The sequence below is a fragment of the Tinamus guttatus genome, unplaced genomic scaffold (genome assembly GCF_059628265.1).
Source record: "Tinamus guttatus ecotype Peru unplaced genomic scaffold, ASM5962826v1 Tinamus_guttatus_pri_ptg000915l, whole genome shotgun sequence".
Taxonomy (NCBI): domain Eukaryota; kingdom Metazoa; phylum Chordata; class Aves; order Tinamiformes; family Tinamidae; genus Tinamus; species Tinamus guttatus.
Window position 1 is genome coordinate 25,435 of NW_028289449.1, and position 19,861 is coordinate 45,295.

Genomic DNA, 19,861 nt, shown 5'->3' on the forward strand with positions numbered 1-19,861 from the left:
CAAAATCTCTTTGTAAATTAGGTAAAGCATAATGAAATGCTCTTACAGGCTTAAGTAGGACAGACACCAGTTGACTTTTCACTCCAAAATACACATTTAGATATGCAGAAGCACATTAAAAGTATTCTGTTAGAGGAGGTAGGTTTATTATCTAAATTTATATTTTAAAAAGCCCTTTTTTTACATGACAGTAGCTCAGACCCGAGTCCCTCGTGCTGCTACCAGGATGCACCATAGCAGTTGCAGTGACCGGGTGAGCGCCGCGCGGCGCCGACGCGCGCCCTGCGCTCTGCAGGGAGCTCTGCTCTCCTGGTGTCTTCAGCAGAGCTGCGTGAAGCCCGAGCGAGTCAGCCCGCTCCGATGGGTGCACTTGGCAACGTTCTTCTTTTTTAATTAGCGATGGATCTTAGTTGTTTTTTGCTTGACCCACTTTATAGAAAAATTTAATGGGCTGAAAATTGTCACTCCTTATTTTTAGATAAACTGAGCTTTGTGAGATATGGTTTGATCTATTTATAATACCTGGAATTGATTGCTGAAGAAAGCAAGTGTTTTGTGAAGTGATCCGAACTGCAACGCAGGCTGATCTGCTGATTGACAGCCAAACAAACGTATGGGCTGAAAGGGTAGGACGTGCTGTATGATGCTTTTTCCTATGAATATTAGATAAAGCTCCCCTGACTTTCCTTTGATATTTCTTTTATGTGAACAGCAGCATCTGAGACGATCTTTATAAACTGGATTTTGGTTATCTGCACTAGTTCAATGTCCCCATTTTATAATAAGTCATATGAGTTATAAATCAGATCTAGGTTAAGGATTAGGCCTTCTGTGTGATTGTACAACCAAGAATATTTAAATGGGATAAGCTTATTTTTATTAGTGTAGCTACTGCCAAGTTTTGTATATAAAACAGAAATGTTAGTTTCCTTCATGGTTACCTGATTTTAAGACATATTGAGCAATATTTTATAGATTGTGCTTTTTATTTGTTAAATTTCTTGAATATCATGTTGGTTGTAGGAAACTATTTGCCTTCTGTTCTTCTCTCTCCTTTTTGTTGAAATAATTGCGTTGTACAGACATAGTAGACTTGCTTATAATCCTTAAGTTCGTTAGAAGAATGAAGGAATAGGTGTTTTGGTTGCATGTGCTTCTACTTACTGTAAGTGGAGCTTATTTCAGGTTCTGTTTAAGGAAGATGGGGCTGGTCTGGAGGGCCTAGGTGGGTTAGTCAAATAACCACACAACCCTTGTGGGTTAATTCGCACTCCTTTTTTTTTCTCCCTACTCCTGGAAATTGCATCTGTCCATAAGCAGTGTAACATATCCAAACTGTGAGCTCCAAGACATGCCCTGTAGCATAAACACTTGATGTATTTGCCATTTGAATATCAAATTCAGTTAATCGTGAACCTAAATAATTAAGTAACTAAGGGCATTTTGTAACGGTGCTGAAGCGCTGGGATTGACGGCCGCGCTCTGCAGACCGCGTCCCCCATCCCCTCCTTCCTCTGAGAACGGCTCCTGGGTCACCGGGCCCTGCTGGAGACGTTTCCAGCGTTTCCACTCGCTCCGGAGCACAGTTTACATCTTACAAAGACACCGACTCTGGCCGGAGAGGCCGTCGAGCCGTGTGCCCGGAGCGGGTCCGCGCTCGCTGCCCCCGTCCCGGGGAGCGGGGCTGCGGGCTGCGCTGCGTGCTCAGCGCGGCCGTCGATAAGAATGGCCTGATTCATCCGGGGAATAAAGTGCGCTTTGTGGCGCAGGATTCCTTTATTTGAATTTGCTTGTCACTTTGCAAAATTTACCAATTCAGCAGGTCTCCCAGTTACCAGGAGCAAGTGAGGGTCCTTTGTGCTGTGCAGTTGCCTTGATAATTATTCTGGAGCAAATTGGTACATTTGTAGTTCTAATTTTATACAGCTACTTAACTAATTACTGCTGTCAGCAGCAATTTTTATCTGGTAGTAATGTTCAGTTTAGCTGCCGATTACAGCTCCAGTGACCACCTCATGGCCAGCGTATTTTGTATGTACGTAAAAAAGAAGAATGTGGATACTTGTTTGAATGGTTGATTGAAATCCCCTAAGTCTAGGTTAGTCTTTTTGTGTTGGTTGTTTCTGGTTAAACATTTGTGGTAGTGGCCATGGTCAAGTCATTGACCCACTTGTGCACCAGCTGTTTGAGAAACGGCCACGTTTGGAAAAGGCAGGAGCATCAAGCAAGTGCTGCTTTCACTCTTGTTTAGAGACCCTCATTAAATTATCTAGAGACAATAATCAGATAGCTGCTGCGCAAGTTAATGGCACCTCTGAGCCCCTGTCAAGAGAGCTTTATTTAATGCGCAACAGACCTGGAGTGGTGCAGGTGCCATTTCAGGCCCTCATTTAATTTAAGCTGCTTTAGTTGGCATGGCAACTAGTGGAGACATCTGGGAGACATTATGCTGGGGATTGAGATTTAGGAGGATTTGCGGCGTAGCAAAACAGAAATCTTAGAATAAAGTGCAGCCCATTGCTTTGGGATTTTTTTGAATATTTCACATTAAAAATGAAATGTAAAGATATGTTGCAGCCATAAAGTAAAAAACAAATTTTGAAAAATTGGCATGAATATTTAAGAAAGCCTTTGTGAAGGGAAAAGAAAAATTAGAAGACTAAAATTTATGAAGCTGCAGGGTTGGGTTTTTTCATCTTATGAAGAAATGTTCATAAATTCTTTATGAATACAATTCCAAGTTAGGAGCTTTTAGTCAAAATTTTGGCAGTGTTTAATTTATAAAATGGTTTTTGCTCGGGGTGCCCGCGGCAGCCGAGCGGGAGGCTGGGGAGGACGCGTGCTGCGGAGCAGGGAGCTGCGAAAGGAGCTTCGTGCGGGTGGCAGGGAAGAGGTGAGGCCTCTCCAGGGGCCCCTGGGCCTCTGCTCGTTGGTTGTTTGTGGGTAACGGTAACAACAAGGAGCTTTGGATGAAGGTGGCAGGTTTAGCCAGCTGAGGTCTTAGCTGAGGTCGGCCTTTGCTGTAATATTTCCGAGTTTGTACGTAACAGAGCTGGTTACAAGAAGCTTTGAAGTGTCTGGTAGACTCCTGTGGGATGAGGGTGAGGTTTAAAGAGAACAAACCCCTCGGCATTGACCCGCTTAGCGTCCCGCTGGCTTGAGGAAGGGAGTCGAGATGGGCCCTTGGAGAAACCCCAGCGCGGACGAGTTTGCGGAGCGCGCGGAGCTCGTCCATGGTGGCCGCGGAGGGCGAGTAGAGCAGAACGCACAACTCGCCCGTGTAGAGCCGGGCCCCGCTTCCTTCCTTCGCCCACATGGCGCCGCTCCGACCCCCTGGGTGCGCGCGGAGGCCTGTGGAGCTGCGGGGCCGTGGCTTGGCGGGGATGTGGTGGCTGCGGCGCCCCGCACAGCCGCATCCCCGCCACGGCCCCATCCCCGCCACGGCCCCGGCCGCATCCCCGCCACGGCCGCATCCCCGCCACGGCCGCATCCCCGCCACGGCCCCATCCCCGTCACGGCCCCATCCCCACCACGGCCGCATCCCCGTCACGGCCCCATCCCCGTCACGGCCCCATCCCCGCCACGGCCCCATCCCCGCCACGGCCGCATCCCCGTCACGGCCCCATCCCCACCACGGCCGCATCCCCGCCACGGCCCCATCCCCGTCACGGCCCCATCCCCGCCACGGCCCCATCCCCGTCACGGCCGCATCCCCGTCACGGCCGCATCCCCGTCACGGCCGCATCCCCGCCACGGCCGCATCCCCGCCACGGCCCCATCCCCGCCACGGCCGCATCCCCGCCACGGCCGCATCCCCGCCACGGCCGCATCCCCGCCACGGCCCCATCCCCGCCACGGCCGCATCCCCGTCACGGCCGCATCCCCGCCACGGCCCCATCCCCGCCACGGCCCCATCCCCGCCACGGCCGCATCCCCGCCACGGCCGTATCCCCGCCACGGCCCCGGCCCCGCCACGGCCGCATCCCCGCCACGGCCCCATCCCCGCCACGGCCGCATCCCCGCCACGGCTGCATCCCCGCCACGGCCCCATCCCCGCCACGGCCCCATCCCCGCCACGGCTGCATCCCCGTCACGGCCGCATCCCCGCCACGGCCGCATCCCCGCCACGGCCCCATCCCCGCCACGGCTGCATCCCCGTCACGGCCGCATCCCCGCCACGGCCGCATCCCCGCCACGGCCGCATCCCCGCCACGGCCGCATCCCCGCCACGGCCCCATCCCCGCCACGGCCCCATCCCCGCCACGGCCCCATCCCCGCCACAGCCACGGCCCCGTCACGGCCCCATCCCCGTCACGGCCCCATCCCCGCCACGGCCGCATCCCCGTCACGGCCGCATCCCCGTCACGGCCCCGCAGCTCCGCAGGCCTCCGCGCGCGGCCTCCCGGGGCTCCTGCCCGGCCGCCACCATGGAGCTCGCTCCAGCGCCGTGTCCGCTGCCCAGGGCCGCAGGCCCAGCCAGGGCGCTGATACGTTACCATAAGGTAAAAATTAACATCTCCACACAGTGTTTTGCCCTCTCCGGCCGTGAGAGTTATAAATGCAGCAGATCAGAGATTTCCTTTTCAAATAGGATTACTAAAAACGGCTTTGTAAGCATATAGCGTTTCTCTGTTATCTTAACAAGTTTCGTTGATTTTTAAAAGTTTTCAAACATCTCCACATCTCAAATTCAAGCCTTAATGAAAGTGTGATTTTACTTCAAATTATTCTGAACTGTAGGTTCAAAATCAAGATTTATTTAGCAGTGTTGTGTCCTAAATATTTCAGTGGTCTTTTGCATGTGTGTTACTGTCGCAACATATTCAGGAAATGAACATCATGATTCTGATTTTGTGGGTTAAGACATGCTTGTTGTGTTATCCATATTTTGCCATTTTTGAAACATTCCTTATTTAGTATTTCTAGTGCTTTAGTGAATAAAGTCAATACCCTTCTTAATGTACACTTACCTCAGTTAAAGCCAGAGCATATACAGCCTCTTGCACCATTGGTGTAAATGGTTGGGGCTTGACTCGTGCTCCACGTGGGGGTTTGTACATCCAACAGTTGTTTCTAGTAAGGTTTTTTTGCTGTTTTTTTTTTCTTCACCTGTTATAACTCAGAGCACTTTATGACCAGGTTTTGTGTGTGTTTGCGTGTGGAGCTTGAGAAGTTAAACTAATGGGTACTAATGGGTGTAGATTTAGGGAGGTGAAGCCTGGTGTTGCAGTTGCCAGTTTTCTATTAAAACGTGTCTATTTATGTGTCTGCTCTGTGTTGCCTTTAATTTGTGGCTTACAGTTCTGAAGGAAAAATCCAAACATTTCTAAATGTCATTAATTCTATGAAGTATTTTATTTTGTTTTCTGTAATTTTGAAATTTGACTGTTGTAATTTGACTTGGGGATAACTTTGTAACAAATACATTAATGCAAATGCTGCTTTATTGAGTAACCTGTTTTCTTTCACAACCCAGCTTTTATTTTTGTCCTTGTAAGAGACTAGAAACTTGACCTCTGTTTCGTGAAGAAGCTTTATTCTTTGTTACTCTCTACCTGTGACCTGTAAGAGCTCGAATTCCTGTGAGCTAGGATAAATGTTACAAGAGATTATATGCTGGACTTTCTGCTTTTGCCTTAACTAATAAATTGAAGATATGTTGTCACTGAATTGATGCAGAGTGACCTCCATAAGATTATCGTCTCTCCTCAGCCACTCAGCTCGGATCATGTCAAAGTTTTTCTTTACCAGATTTTAAGAGGTAATTTCTTTCAAAATTATGAAAATTACATAGTATTAGTATATTTTGGTCTCAGTGTTTATTCTCAGGACTTCCTCATCTTGAATGTTTCCTGTGGAAGCATAATCTATTATTAAATGTTAAGAACGAATAGCAAGCATAAATTATTCTTGTTATAATGCATAGCAGCCCTGCTGTCCTGCATCGTAGCGCCTGGAGAACGACGGCAGCGCTCGGCACGTTAGCTCCAGGCGGGCGTTGAGGGTCTGTTAGAGCCTTGGCGGGGGGATACGTGCGGTTGAGCTGTCCGCTGATGTGCTCCACTTTGGAACATCTGGTCATTGTCAGCCCAGTTGTTTCCTTTTGGTTTTACTTGATGTTTTTATTGGAATAAGCTGAAAATAAATAGTCAATATTATCTGGTAGTTTATTAGTGCTAGATCCCATTCATAAAGAGCAAAGCGATCTAAAATCCAGAATGAGTGAGAAGGTGCACGTGGGTCCTGTGCCCCCGGGGCTCTCGAGTCTGCCATGGGGGAGCACCCAAGTCCCTTGGCAAAACGGCAGGGCAGAGCTGCCAGCTGCAGTTTGTTCAGGAGTTAATTCAACTCTCGTTCAGTTTGCTCAGATACTTACCTGAGATCTCAGTGTTGCCCCTTTTAATTTTATTTATCTGCTCTCTCCAATTCTATTTGAAGTATTGTCATTTCTTCCGTACTCCTGTAGTTCACGTGTACAAACAGCTTCCCATTGATTAACTTTCTTCCATTAAACTTTTTAGAGAGCTGCTTTTTTATTACTTTCTTTTTATTAAAAGAAAAACAAAACAGACAATACAGAATTTTGGCTTTAGGAACTACAAAAGCACGCAGGAAATGTGGGCTATCTAGAGACTATTAGAATTGTGTAAAAATGAGCAAATGGGCAAGTTCTTGTTGACCAAGACTTTAAGAGCTTTGAGGAAAATGCTGTCAGCCTTAAACTTTTTCTTCTTTTTTTTTTAAGGAGAGGAAAAGTATTTATTTTAATTTCATTTAATATTTCAGGTCTGAAATACCTACATTCTGCTGGCATTTTACATCGAGACATTAAACCAGGGAACCTACTCGTGAACAGCAACTGTGTTCTTAAGGTGCTACTTAAATTTATTGAAAATATGCATATGTGTGTGCTGTTCATTATAAATCACATGTTATTTTATTTTAAAAAGAAACATTTAATATGAATATTTTTCTGTAAAGTCATGTTAAAAGAAAACATCCCGCAGATACTTTCAAAATCACAAGTGAAACAACCATCTTTCTCTGTCCCCTTCTGCTATCTCTCCCCAGATCTGTGGAAAGGAAATACCACTTTTTTGTGTGTTTGACTTGAATGTGATCTGTTTGCCTTCCTACACTGCGGAGGGCACTTGGGTTAAAACTGTAGAAATTTTAAGTGGATGTGGATTAAAGTAGCGTAACTTTTTCCTTCTCTCCCTTTACTTATGCAGTTGCATCAGCTTAACTAATTTATTTAAATATTTAAATTTATTTAAATTTTGGTTATTTTAATATTTTTATTTACCTTCTCAATTTAGATTTGTGATTTTGGATTGGCCAGGGTGGAAGAACTAGATGAATCTCGTCACATGACTCAGGAAGTTGTCACTCAGTATTACCGGGCGCCGGAGATCCTCATGGGCAGCCGGCACTACAGCAATGCTATAGACATCTGGTCTGTAGGCTGCATCTTTGCAGAGTTGCTTGGGCGAAGAATCTTGTTTCAGGCACAAAGTCCCATTCAGCAGGTATAATTAAATTTCCCTATAAGCATCTTTTGCTGCATAATTTCCTGAAGTCAATCATATTGATGCATACTGAACCACAAACTTGCTTTTGTTTGGCTTGGTTTACACACGGGCAACAAGCCCGTGTTTTGAAACGCTGAAATAATTGCTTCCAGACAGTATTAAAGGCAGCGGTTATTAACATTAGGGTTTGAATTGTGTGTTTTTTGTAATCTCCTGTAATCCACTGCAGTACCGAAGTCTACTGTAGTGTTTTATTGAGATAAGCTAAGGGTGATATAGCTGCAAACAGGCTTTTCTGTAGCAACAGATGTGAGAAAATAGTTAGTATCTCTGAATATCTGACTGGAGATACATTACTGGCTCTTGAACTTTCTAAAATGTCAGTGGGTAGTATAGGTCACGCTGCTTCGTTTTAGGAACGTTCAAGTACTTAACAACATATCAAATCTGTTCGTATATCGTACAGTTGTTGCCAGGTATACAACCATCCCATAGACCAGCATAGGCTGTCCCATTCTGCCTGTACGCGGCCTGACGCGCTGCACGTCCACCCTGACACTCGTGAGGTGGTTTGTGCAGGGGGTTCCAGGGTGACGTCTGCCCCTGCGCGTTAGGGAGGGGGTGTTTATGTGAAAGGTGAAGCAAAATGTGCGGTCAAAAATGTTTGTTTTCCTTAATCTTTTTAGTATTAATTCATCTACAGAAATTGCATAGTGGTAAAATTATGAGACTGCTTGAATTTAAATTAATGAATAGAAGAAAATAAAGAAATAGAAAAGAAAGACATTCCAAACTTTCATTAAAGGAGACATTCCAATCATTCCAAACTCCTTACTTTTCTTGCTTATTTTTGCACATAATATTTTTGTGGTTTGCCTTATAATGCTACTTTAAATATTCATATATTTAAAATGTTAGTGTGTGGGTGTGTATATTTTTTCTCAATGCTGTGTTCTGTTAGTGGTAACTATCGTGTCACCGCAGTGGGAAGAACACGCTACTCACTTTAAAGAGCACTGGTAGGCTGGTGTGTTACAGGATCACAGGATTCATCCCTATTTTATCTTTGTGAAGAGGCTGCACAGGAGAGAAGCAGTTAATGTAATCATAGCTGTCAAATTTAGCTAGCAGTTGTTCCATTCCCATCTCAAAAGTATTGATGACCCTTCTTGCCCTAATCTTCAGTCTTTCGCTGCATTCCAGTAAGCTGTACACATACGTGATTTTAATAGTCCAGGCCATGTTACTTGAAATTTAAAGTGCAAAGACATTCATCGGATAACTCTAAACAGCATTATGTGTGTTTTAATGTTGTTCTCTTCATGGGACTCTTCAACTGAACAGAGCTGACTGTTGGGAGTTCCTGGATCTTCTATAGTCTGTTAGGACATTTTCAGTAAAGTTGCAAGTGTTTGGCTTTGCTGTCTACGAAATGTATAGGTTAATGTTCTCTAGCTATACTATCAGTAAAGGAGTCTTTTCTTCCAGATTCATTCTTTAAAATTCCTTCCTGTTCCTTAAGAAGCTGCTGAAGAACGTTAGGATGTGTGATCTGAAGTGTGTGCTCTCTGTCCTCGCAGCTGGATTTGATCACAGACCTGCTGGGAACACCGTCGCTGGAGGCCATGAGGACGGCGTGTGAAGGCGCCAAGGCACATATACTCAGGGGTCCTCATAAACAGGTAGGACCGGCTGCTCCTCCCCTGGCTTTCCCCACGCTTGGTCAGGACTGTCCTCCCGTTACCATCCATGAATTAGGATTTCCTAATTTCTGAGTCGAAGGAGTCTGTGAGGCTGGAGGATACTGAGGTTAGGAGTTGTCGGGGGCAGCGCAATGTGCCCGGCGAGATCTGCTGGAGCGTCTCCACTCGTCCCGCGAGCGCGGCCGGGCCGGGAGCGGAGCTGACCCGCGCGGGAAGCTCTGCTCAACCTCAAGCCTCTAGGGAAGGCTGTCCCAGCAAGTGCCGGGGAGGGCCACTTGTTAAAATCTGGTTTATCTGGCCTATTTGTTCCACAGTATTTTTCCCTCTCAGCTGCACTTGGAGGCTTGCGGGATGGATAAGGCTCTGGCGCCTTTGTGTGCGAGAGCCGCCCGGGAGGCAGAGGCGGAGGGGCCCGGTGCTCCCGGCGCTCCCGATGCTCCCGGCGCTCCTGGTGCTCCCAGCGCTCCCGGCGCTGCCGGTGCTCCCGGCACTCCTGGTGCTCCCAGCGCTCCCGGCGCTGCCGGCGCTCCTGCTCCGTCACCTCCGCCCAGGCCTCCCTTCCCACCCCCCTCCTTCGAGCTGTTGTAGCTGCCCTATTTATTCCTATCTAAAACACTGTCTGCCTGAAGGTCATTTTAATTGTACTAGATGTCACTTTCAGTTAGCTATGGATTGGCTGGGGAAAGAAAAGCAAAATAATCTATAATTTGGCAGTGATTGAGATCAGAAAAATGAAATACTGGAAATGATGTGGATAATCAAACCTTCTCTGAGCAGCTATGGTTTAAAGAGGTACATACAGATAAGTAAATAAAAATCTGCTAGAAAAATGGGCACAGTATTTGCAATAAATATTGAAAACAATTATTCAAGAACTTTGAGGGATTTTGCAGGGAATGAAAGTTGCAGACCTTCTGAGAGGCTTCCCAATTCCCAGGCAAAGAATAGCACAATGATCAGGAAACACCGGGCAATTAAGGAGCATGAAGTTTGTGTGCCATATGACTTAAACGTAAAATAAAAATGTTAGTGACTTGTCCAGTAAAAACATTGAAATATACTAATTAAGGTGCAAAATTCTGCACTGAAATTCTGTTCTGGTCCCATCCAGCTTTCTTTTTCAATATTATGGTTGAAGGGAGCACGACAGAAGTTGTTCCCAGCGTTGTTAACGTGGTTGTGGGGAGCTGTTTGAACAGAGGAAGCGGAGGCAGCAGCAGCAGCAGGTCGCTGCCCGCGGGAATGGCTGGGTTGGCAGCGGCAGGAGCGCGCGCGCCGTCGAGCGGATCTGCCCCGGGAGCCGTGGAGCAGCGCGTGCTGTGACGCTGCTGACGTGACAACGGCTTGTGCTCTCTCTCCTTCCCTCGTAGCCATCCCTTCCTGTCCTGTACACACTTTCCAGTCAAGCTACACATGAAGCAGTTCATCTCCTTTGCAGGATGTTGGTCTTTGATCCAGTAAGCCTGATTTAAAATAAACCTAATACCTCTCGATTTACCAAATGTTTTGTTGTACGTTACTTAAATGAATATTGTGGGTAAGGACTGTTTTAATGATTTTCTTCCAGTGTGCTCCATGTAGTACTGTAGTTCTATAAAGGACTACAGTGAATTTTCCCCTGGAGTCGGGGTTTAATGTAGTCTCTTGAAGAAAGATACAAGAGAGTAAGAGGGCTGGGGGTGTTTGTGAATCATTCCACCTGCTCCGAGCTCGGTGTAGGTCGCAGAGCATCGTATTTTGATGCAGGTCTAATTGGAGACGTGGGGGTGGGAATGGTCTTTCCAGACAAAAAAAAAAATCTATGTATCTCCACAACGGGATCTTTTTTCCACCAAGTGTCTGTTTTTTCTAGTAGAAATTTGCTGCGTGGCTTTTTGATTTCATCTCTTGGGTTTATTGTACCAAAATGTCTTTGGAAAATCTGCTCCCAGACTTCTTGGATATCTCATCTTAACAGTAGATGCCATATCCAGAGTTATTCTGTCCTCAGTGAGGCTTAAATTTGTTTTTTATTTTGGACATGTACTTAAGGACACATTAAAAGGTTTTGCAGAATTTGGACCTACAAAATACTGTATTTGCTAACATTGAAACTCTTGATGATTGTTTATTATAATATTTTAAATATAAAGACTATCTTGAAAAAAGTAATTATAGTAAAATCTATTTCTAAATATTGTATTAAATGCATTTTCTACCATTAGCTATTATCCTAAAAGGTCAATGTCATTTTAGCTTTGGTGCCTGTTTTTAAGTAAAATGTTCCCCCTAGTGGTAAAGTGATAGCAAAGGAAAAACATTTCCTAGGAGCTATTTCTGTTTGTGATTTGGGATTTATAAAACAGTTGAGGATAAATTGGTGAGTATTCTTTAGACTGTTTCAGTGCTTCTGAAAATGTCTTTTTTTTTCTATGCAATATTTCAGTCCAAGAGAATATCTGCTAAGGATGCCTTAGCTCACCCGTATCTTGACGAAGGGCGGCTGCGCTACCACACTTGTATGTGTAAATGCTGTTTTTCCACATCTACTGGAAGAGTTTATACCAGTGATTTTGAACCCATCACTAATCCCAAATTTGATGACACTTTTGAAAAGAACCTCAGTTCTGTCCGGCAAGTTAAAGGTGAGCAGTGGTTAAGCTTGGCGGTTGGGTTTATCTTCCTGCTCCATCCTTTCGTAGTTCCCAGAGGCTGGATGGCTCCGTAGCCGGGTGGCTCCGTAGCCGGGTGGCTCCACAGCTGGATGGCTCCGTAGCCGGGTGGCTCCGTAGCCGGGTGGCTCCACAACTGGGTGGCTCCGTAGCCGGGTGGCTCCATAGCTGTGTAGCTCCATAGCCGGGTGGCTCCATAGCCAGGTGGCTCCACAACTGGGTGGCTCCGTAGCCGGGTGGCTCCACAGCCGGGTGGCTCCATAGCCGGGTGGCTCCACAGCTGGGTGGCTCCATAGCCGGGTGGCTCCGTAGCCGGGTGGCTCCGTAGCCGGGTGGCTCCGTAGCCAGGTGGCCCCGTAGCCGGGTGGCTCCGTAGCTGGGTGGCTCCATAGCTGGATGGCTCCATAGCTGGGTGGCCCCATAGCTGGATGGCTCCATAGCTGGGTGGCTCCATAGCCGGGTGGCTCCATAGCCGGGTGGCTCCATAGCTCTCCCGCTCCCTTTGTGGTGCTGCCCGATCACGTGGAGGGCTTTGGAAGCGGCTGCTGTGCCAAGCGCCGCTCCCGACGCCGCTCCGTGTCCCGGCCGCCGCGCAGGAGCCGCTCTGGGTCGCGGCTGCCCTCGTGATCCCCGCAGCTCCTGCGGGCCTGGAGCCAGCCACGAGCCTCCACGTGTCCCATCACAAGTGGGAAAGCTAGAAAACTTCTTTTTTTCTTCTTTGTTAATAAAACTTCCCTTATACTTACTAAAGTATATTTTCAGTGAAGGAAACTATATTCCTGCACTACAGGAATATAGTTTTTTATTAAATATAGTTTTTTATTAAAGCAAAAAGTGCTAATGTATGTGCTATGGTGTTTTTATTTTTCTCTCATGTACAGAAATAATTCATCAGTTCATTTTGGAACAGCAGAAAGGAAACAGAGTGCCTCTCTGCATCAACCCTCAGTCTGCTGCTTTTAAGAGCTTTATTAGGTAACTGTATGTAATCACATCTGATACTAATTCACATTTATTAGTAGTACACAGATCACACATTCAAAATATTTTATATTTAATGTGCATAAAAGTCATGGAGACCTGTAGGCAACTGCTGCAAAGAATACTTCAAGCATATGAGTGATTGAATTTAAGCTAAATTTAAGTAAAATGTGCAAAAATGTCAAGTAATAATTTTGAAAACATATTCAAGTACAAAAATCAGCCTGTCAGAATGAAATTAACAGGTCACCAAGTTGATTTTTCATTGTAAGAACATGAAAATGGATGACAGTGATAGCTGAGGAATCGCCAGAAGTCGGTAAATTGGGCTGGAGTATTCGCTGCCGGTGCCGTTGGCTGCTGGTCTGGGTCTTTGTCTCCTTTGCAGTCTTCGTGGTGGGTCGGGCATTAACTTTCTTGTCCGTGAGCCGTGGCAAGTGAACACTGATTTTCTGTCTCTCTTGCCTTCCAGTTCCACAGTCGCTCAACCATCCGAGATGCCGCCGTCTCCGCTGGTTTGGGAATGAAGTGGAGGATAATATACTACTGAAGATGTAATGTAGCTTTCCACTGGAGTCTGGGATTTGCAATTCTGGAGGTTAATCATGCTTGTACTGTAATTTTACTAATGAAGTTTTAAATTAACAACCACTACTTGTACAATATGAATAATATTTAGAAATGTACTAGACTTTTAATCTTGTAAAGTGGTTGTGCTTTTAGAAGAAAATATTTTACCCAGAGTTGCACGTGTTTTATGAATTCTAGTGCAGCTGTGATGGCTCAGCTCAGAACAAACAGAATTGAACCAAATTTGGGGAGGTTTTTTGTTCTTTTTTTTTATTGAAGGGAGATTGTACAAAAAGATAGACATACATTTTGATATTGAGCCATTCCTGAAGATTTTGGGTTTTCTAAGACTAAGGAATACAGAAAACTTGACTGCGACCAATCATGAAGTCACATCAGATGACAGTGACCACAAGACATGGGCTCGTCACCTGATAATCAAATCCTATAAATAGCTTCTCACTAGAGCTGTGATGGTGATGTGTGCTGTTCTAAAATCAAATGTTGTGAGTAGAGAGAATGAGTTTGTGACTAGGAGAGACTAAACTTCTGTTTCCTTACCCAGTATAAATATATATATATATTTAATCTATTTTTATTAGAAGTTTTTCTGCTCTTTCTTACATAAAACCCCCCAGCATGCATCTTCTATGTGTGTAAATAATTCCATTTATGGGCTAATTTCAGAGATCCCTGACATCATTGCTGTATAGAGAGGAACTAGCTTGCACATTTTAGGTCTGTGAAATTTTGTGAGAACTTTTCCTGCACTGGACAGTTGAGAAAAAAAAAGAAAAAAGAAAAGGAAAAAAAAAGCACATAGGGAATTATGTTAATTGTGTTTGTGTCTTTAGGCAAAGCTGTGGAAGTCTTGAAATGTCACAGTAGTAAATAACTTTTATTACTTTTTGGCTAATTCTTTTCTGTTGGAACACTGAATTCTGTGCATATGTATATATGAACACAAATTGAAGGCCTCTACCTCCTGGAGTATACAACTTGGTTTGTTTACCTCCACATGATTTTTTTTTTTTTTTTTTTAAGTTCAGTGTGGAGACTTGAAACTTGAATGTCCCTTCCAACTTTTATATTTAAAACAAGACTAGAAAATTGAAGACTGTTTTTCACCTGTACAAAAGAAATACTGAAGGGTGGTCTTAAAATTTGAGCATTGGTCTGGAGAAAAACCGTGGTGTTTGTTATGGACAATTAACTGTTAAAGTTATTGTAAGTTATCTGTATTTAGCAGAGTATTTTCAACAAGAGTGATCTGAGCTGAAATTGGAGACTATTAGTAAGTTATGTTTGGAAGTTTTAACTTCAATGAAGTAATTATTTGCTGTGAAAGAGAAAAACATTGAATTACTGAACAAAGATGGTGCAATATCTTTGTTTTTTATGAGGCTCCTGAGAATAAAACCAACTGAAGCATTTCAATTCACTTGAATGAGAAACATGTTTAATTAAAAGAGCCCAAGAAGACACTGGTATGAAAGGTAAAATCTCAGAGGTTGGTCAGTTAATGTGGCACACTTGCTGGTCACTTTGTAAAATGTAGATTTGAAGTACAGTGGTGAAAACATTAAATGTGACATTTGAAAAAAGAAGTGGTGTTATCTCTATTTCCTTCCTGATCTCCCACCTTTATTTAAGAATCAGCTGTCTCAATCTTGATTGAATAATGTCTGAAAAAATCCAAGTAAAAAAAGTTTACAATATATTGTTTTGGACTTGGTTTTGATTTTTACACATGCGCACGCACAGATATGCTTATATATACATGTATATATGCTTTGTAATCAAATACATACTTAATCTTTAAGCTTCATCGTGAGTTAAGGCAAAACTTGCTCATGAAACCAGGGCAAGAAACTGGCTCGCCCTTTACAGGGCATCTGAAAGAGATCCCTTCCACTGTGGATGGTATTTAGTTTGCAGAGTTCATGCATTTGTTTTTAGATATGGTTTCACTGTTTTCTGTCCTCCTGTTGCAAAGAATGCATCGTTCAACAGCATTGTAACAACATGAATGAAAAAAAATCATATGTTTTATGGAGCTAATTGCCAGAGTTTTGTGGGTAGGTCCCATTCATAAACATGGGAAGAATAAAATGTCTTCTGGACATTTACTTTTCAGGGTGTTTTGACACAGATGTGGGCAAGGCACTTTGCAGAATGAGTGTGTGTAATTAAAATCGGGTATGCACATATATAAAGAACATAATTAGTCTCTGCTTTATTTTATTTCTTTATGTAATGAACTACAGTGGAAGCGAGAGCTCCTTAGGGCTGTCTCTGGCAAAGATAATTTGTTAGTAAAGTGAGTGCATGGACATGTATGCACTTACACCTTAGATGATCTAAAATGTGAGCTTTCGGGAGCTGCTTTCTTTCCCAGTAAGTAAAATCTAGCTTGCAGCATGGACAGTAGTTTTTAGAGCTGCATTTTAATCGTTTGCTGCTATAAGTAAATTAGAACTTACCATTTCTGATCTGTAAGCTCACTACATACAGCTTCTGTATCTCCTGTTATTAATTGTGCCCTGACAAGAGTACAGAAATAGTGACTGCAAACAAAATGTGTTTAAAATTACACGTTTTCAAAAAACATCCAAATACTAGAAGGCCTAATCTTTCTGTGTGTACAACTTGGAGGTGATGCAATGGAACTCAGCAAGATTAGCTTTTGACCAAATCCGTTTCCTGGTATGTATAAAATATAATTCATCAATTGTTATTGATTAACTTATAAAATTAATTATTTTTCTCTTGCATCCGATTCTAGTTGTATATTTGGGATACCTGCATCCTGAGAAAGTATTTCTGGTGCATTGGTTAAATAATGCTGTTTATTTGTGCTGGCCTTTTCCTGTTCCTTGGCTGCTGTTCTTCTGATGAAGTTCAATTCTTGCTGCGATAGAGGTAAGCCTTCCAAACCAGACGGAGCAGCAGACGGAGCTCCGCGCTTCCCGCTGCGGGAGCGGGTCGGGGTTAGCGGCACCCCGGGCTGCCCGGGCTTGTTCGGTGCTTCCCGGTGTCGTTTTGGTGCAGCGGTCCCCGTGTTTGCGCCATGCAGAGGGAGCCGTCGGTGTCTTGCACAGCGCATCCCTGAGCAGCACTGTCTGCAGGTCGCCGTATGAAACCCCTCTGCATTGCAGTTCTGCCCTTGCTAGGACTAACACAGACAAGATTTCACTTCAAAGGGCCGAATCCTCAGTGGATGTAAATCACCACATTTTCCTTTAAGGGCTTGCACTGTGTGCTGTGGCGCAATGTTACAGATGAGCCTGAGGGAATATAGTCACCCATAGGCTCCAGAAGTTAAGTGTAGATCAGTGAAGACGCTGGCAGAGGTTTGGATAAATAACATCTTCTTTTGGATAAATAACATCTGTCAGAAATGGTTGTGTGTGAGGGACAGAGTTGTTAAAATGCTTTTTGCTTGCTACAGCGTTCAGCCAAGAAATGTGAGAGAAATGAGTATAAGCTCTGGGAAAGCAGAAGAGCAGCATAACAAGCAACTTAGCAGCTACTGGAACACATTTTACGTGTCCGCTTCTCCGTGTCTCAGGATCGAGCGGTTGAGGAGGCCGCGCTCCAGAGCGGTCAGACACTGCTGTTATCCCCAGGTGCTGCGACACGGCGCGTGGTTGTGCGTGCGCCGTTCCCTGCTGTTGTGCGTGCGCCGTTCCCTGCGCGAGCAGCCGCAGCCTCCCGGGATGGACGGGACGCGAGGCCTGCACCGTGGGCCGCCCTTCCCGCTGCCGCGGCGCGGGCCGAGCGGGATGCCGGGAGCCGGAGGGCACGGCGGGAGCGCAGCCATGGCGGCCCCCACGCGCCTGCTCGAGTGGCTCTTCGGCCTCTACTTCCTCTCGCACATCCCCATCACGTTACTGATCGACCTGCAGCCGCTCCTGCCGGCCGCTGCCCTCTACCCCGAGAGCGTGAGTAGCCGCCGCGGGGGAGCCGCTCGGCCGGGTTTGCGGCAGCGCCGGGCGGCACCGGAGCCGCTCTAGGGAGAGGGGGCCTGGGGGGTGACGGATACGGATCGCTGCAGAGCTCTGAACAGCAGGGATTTTACGGATAACTTTCTGTTGATTTAATGGGTCTTGCTGCTTTTTTAATATTATTTTTTAAGAAAATGTAGCATGTCAAGAAATGCAGAAAAAATGCAGCAAATTTCCTAAAGTAAAATAGTACTAAAAAACAATCCGTCTATCTGCATTGTGATTTTTATTTTTCTCTTGCAGTCATTCATTTTGGAAGTAGAATAAATTTATTTTACTGGTATATTTAGTAGCTGTTAGTATCTTCTTCTTTTCCTTTTTTTTTTTTTTTTTCCTTTAGCAGATTTCCAAATCAAATGTATGCATATTGGTCCTTTCATTTTGAATGCCTACAGTGAAAGGCACATAAATTCAGTGTCAATAATGTTTTTCCGAGCAGTATTTTTCTGCAGGCAGAGGAAGGCAGACCTGAGCTCCCGGGAAGGTGCCGGGCTGCCCGACCTGCCACGCAGCGGCCCTGGACGTCACTCTGTAACCGCCCTTGTTACTCGGTGCTCCTGGGCTTGGCTCACAAAAATGTGAAGGGAAGTTTTATTAAAACGCAAGACCAGGCATATCCAAAGGTATCAATAGAAATCTTTAGTTTCCTGATTTTTGAATAAGATAATGTAAGACAATAAATGTAACAGTCAAATAAAATCTTAGAGGGATAGATCACTATCAATTCAACTCGTAATGAGAATGAGATCAGCCCTAAGTCCCTACTAGCTCCACATTCAGTTAATTTGATTTTTGCCATCCAGTACAATTATTACGTTACAGAAACCATTTTTAATTAATAGTTAACTAGCAGTCTCAATACCTGTCTTTGGGCTCAAAGTCCAGCTGGAAGCCACGCTGGAATTTACATTTCCACCTGGGAATGGATCCCACGTGAGCCCCGCCGGGGACGGGAACGCCGCAAGGGCTGACGTGGGAGATGCTGCCCTTGCCCACAATCTCCCGTGTGTTCTTTGGGGCTGTTTGTTTTTAGCTGAGGAAACTTGCCTGTAATTGAATATCAGCTTTAAGGAAAGGACTCATCACATTAAAGACTTCAAGCATTTAATCCCTAATAAGGCAAAATTACACTGCAAAGATGTGCATGCTAAGATGAGAGCAAGCACGGGGATTCCTGCACTGCAAGGACGGACTTCATCCATGCGGCCGCTGAGGTTCATCGTTTTTCTCCCTGTTGCAGTTGATGCTCACTGTATTAATCTGTTGTTTTGTTCTTTCCTTAAGTTGACAGGGTTGTTACAGTGGTACGCAGGCACCTTTAGAGATCCAATGATGATGCAGCCCCCCGAGTGGTTTAAGTCATTTGTATTTTGTGAAGCCTTCTTACAATTGCCTTTCTTTCCCATTGCAGCATATGCCTTCTTAAAAGGTTAGTATAAAAGTGGGAGGGCCATGTCATGGGCAGCATTTCTGCAGAACGTTTGCTTTTGTATAGCAATAAATGTTTATCCAGCAATCTGAAGCAATTCTGGGGACACACTATGTGGGGGTGCCATGTTCTTGCAAGTTTTATCAGAGAAAGCAGCATGGATAAGGCCTGTCAGAAATAAAAACTGTAACTGGGGGCCCTTGTCACCTGCAGCCATTTATGTGTAATCAGCGCCAATGTCAGCCTGTCGCAGATATAAGTTACTACTCTGTTAATTTAAAAGCCACTGAATTCTGCACTTTTCAAAAATATTTCGACCTTGCTTTGTTTCTGCCTCAATACAGGTGGCTGCAAGTGGATAAGGACTCCCGCAATTATCTACTCGAGCCACGTAGCTACAACTCTGCTGCCCATCCTTGCTCATATCCTGTTCCACGATTTCTCGAAATCTGAGCACTCGGGTCCGCAGACTCAGCGCGAACGCCTGATTCTCTTATCTATCTATGCACCATATTTGCTGATTCCGCTTCTGATTCTCTTCACAATGCTGTTCAGCCGCCAGTACAACCAGGTGGAGAAAAGGAAAAAGAAGTAGGGCAGCTCTAGCCGTCAGTGCAGCACTCAGGCTCGCTCCTTAGCGCCTCCGCTCAACGAATCCTTTGGGACCAAGGCCCAATCCCGCCACCCGCCCCAGCCCCGACCCAAGCACCAGCCTCCTGCAAGAGACGGCGGAGCTGCCCGGAGCTGCTGCCCGGAGCAGGAACAGCTTTGGCAGGAGCTCCCTTAGCAATTCCCTGGGGTGTCTCTGCACACGCTGCTCGGGGAGCCCAGCCCCTCACGCTGCCGATCCTGTGCGGCACATCTGGACCCAAAAATCTGGATTTCCGAATGCTTACAGTTAACTTACTTTGACAATAAGGCACACTTCTTCCCAAAGGAATTTGAAGAACTTCAAACAAGCATTTGCAAAGTACTCGCATCCGATGAA

The 19,861-nt window shown here is 45.3% G+C and overlaps 2 protein-coding genes across 4 annotated transcripts in view; both read left to right on the forward strand.

Annotated features, from left to right (window-relative positions):
- NLK (nemo like kinase) overlaps positions 1–15,155 on the forward strand; it is a 39,793-nt gene extending 24,638 nt beyond the window's left edge. For 2 of the 3 annotated variants that reach the window (XM_088537996.1, XM_088537997.1), the window contains 8 exons: positions 5,655–5,761; positions 6,787–6,872; positions 7,320–7,529; positions 9,113–9,214; positions 10,606–10,692; positions 11,661–11,859; positions 12,768–12,861; positions 13,340–15,155. In XM_088537996.1, the coding sequence (XP_088394122.1) occupies positions 5,655–5,761; positions 6,787–6,872; positions 7,320–7,529; positions 9,113–9,214; positions 10,606–10,692; positions 11,661–11,859; positions 12,768–12,861; positions 13,340–13,394 (940 nt within the window). In that variant the 3' untranslated portion in view covers positions 13,395–15,155. The remainder of the gene's footprint in view (positions 1–5,654; positions 5,762–6,786; positions 6,873–7,319; positions 7,530–9,112; positions 9,215–10,605; positions 10,693–11,660; positions 11,860–12,767; positions 12,862–13,339) is intronic. The other variant, XM_088537998.1, reaches the window with a different exon arrangement.
- A 2,064-nt stretch (positions 15,156–17,219) lies between these two features.
- On the forward strand, positions 17,220–19,468 carry TMEM97 (transmembrane protein 97). The gene is made up of 3 exons (XM_088537975.1): positions 17,220–17,381; positions 18,729–18,873; positions 19,218–19,468. The coding sequence occupies exons 1-3, from the start codon at positions 17,223–17,225 to the stop codon at positions 19,466–19,468; spliced, it is 555 nt and encodes a 184-aa protein (XP_088394101.1). The 5' UTR covers positions 17,220–17,222.
- The last annotated feature ends 393 nt before the right edge of the window (positions 19,469–19,861 follow it).

Bases quoted from the DNA above. Each gene is read 5' to 3' on its own strand.
- TMEM97 (XM_088537975.1), top strand. From the start codon at position 17,223: ATGCCGGGAGCCGGAGGGCACGGCGGGAGCGCAGCCATGGCGGCCCCC. The intron at 17,382-18,728 runs GTGAGTAGCCGC...TCTTTCCTTAAG, and splicing joins CTGCCCTCTACCCCGAGAGC to TTGACAGGGTTGTTACAGTG. The intron at 18,874-19,217 runs GTTAGTATAAAA...GCCTCAATACAG, and splicing joins AGCATATGCCTTCTTAAAAG to GTGGCTGCAAGTGGATAAGG.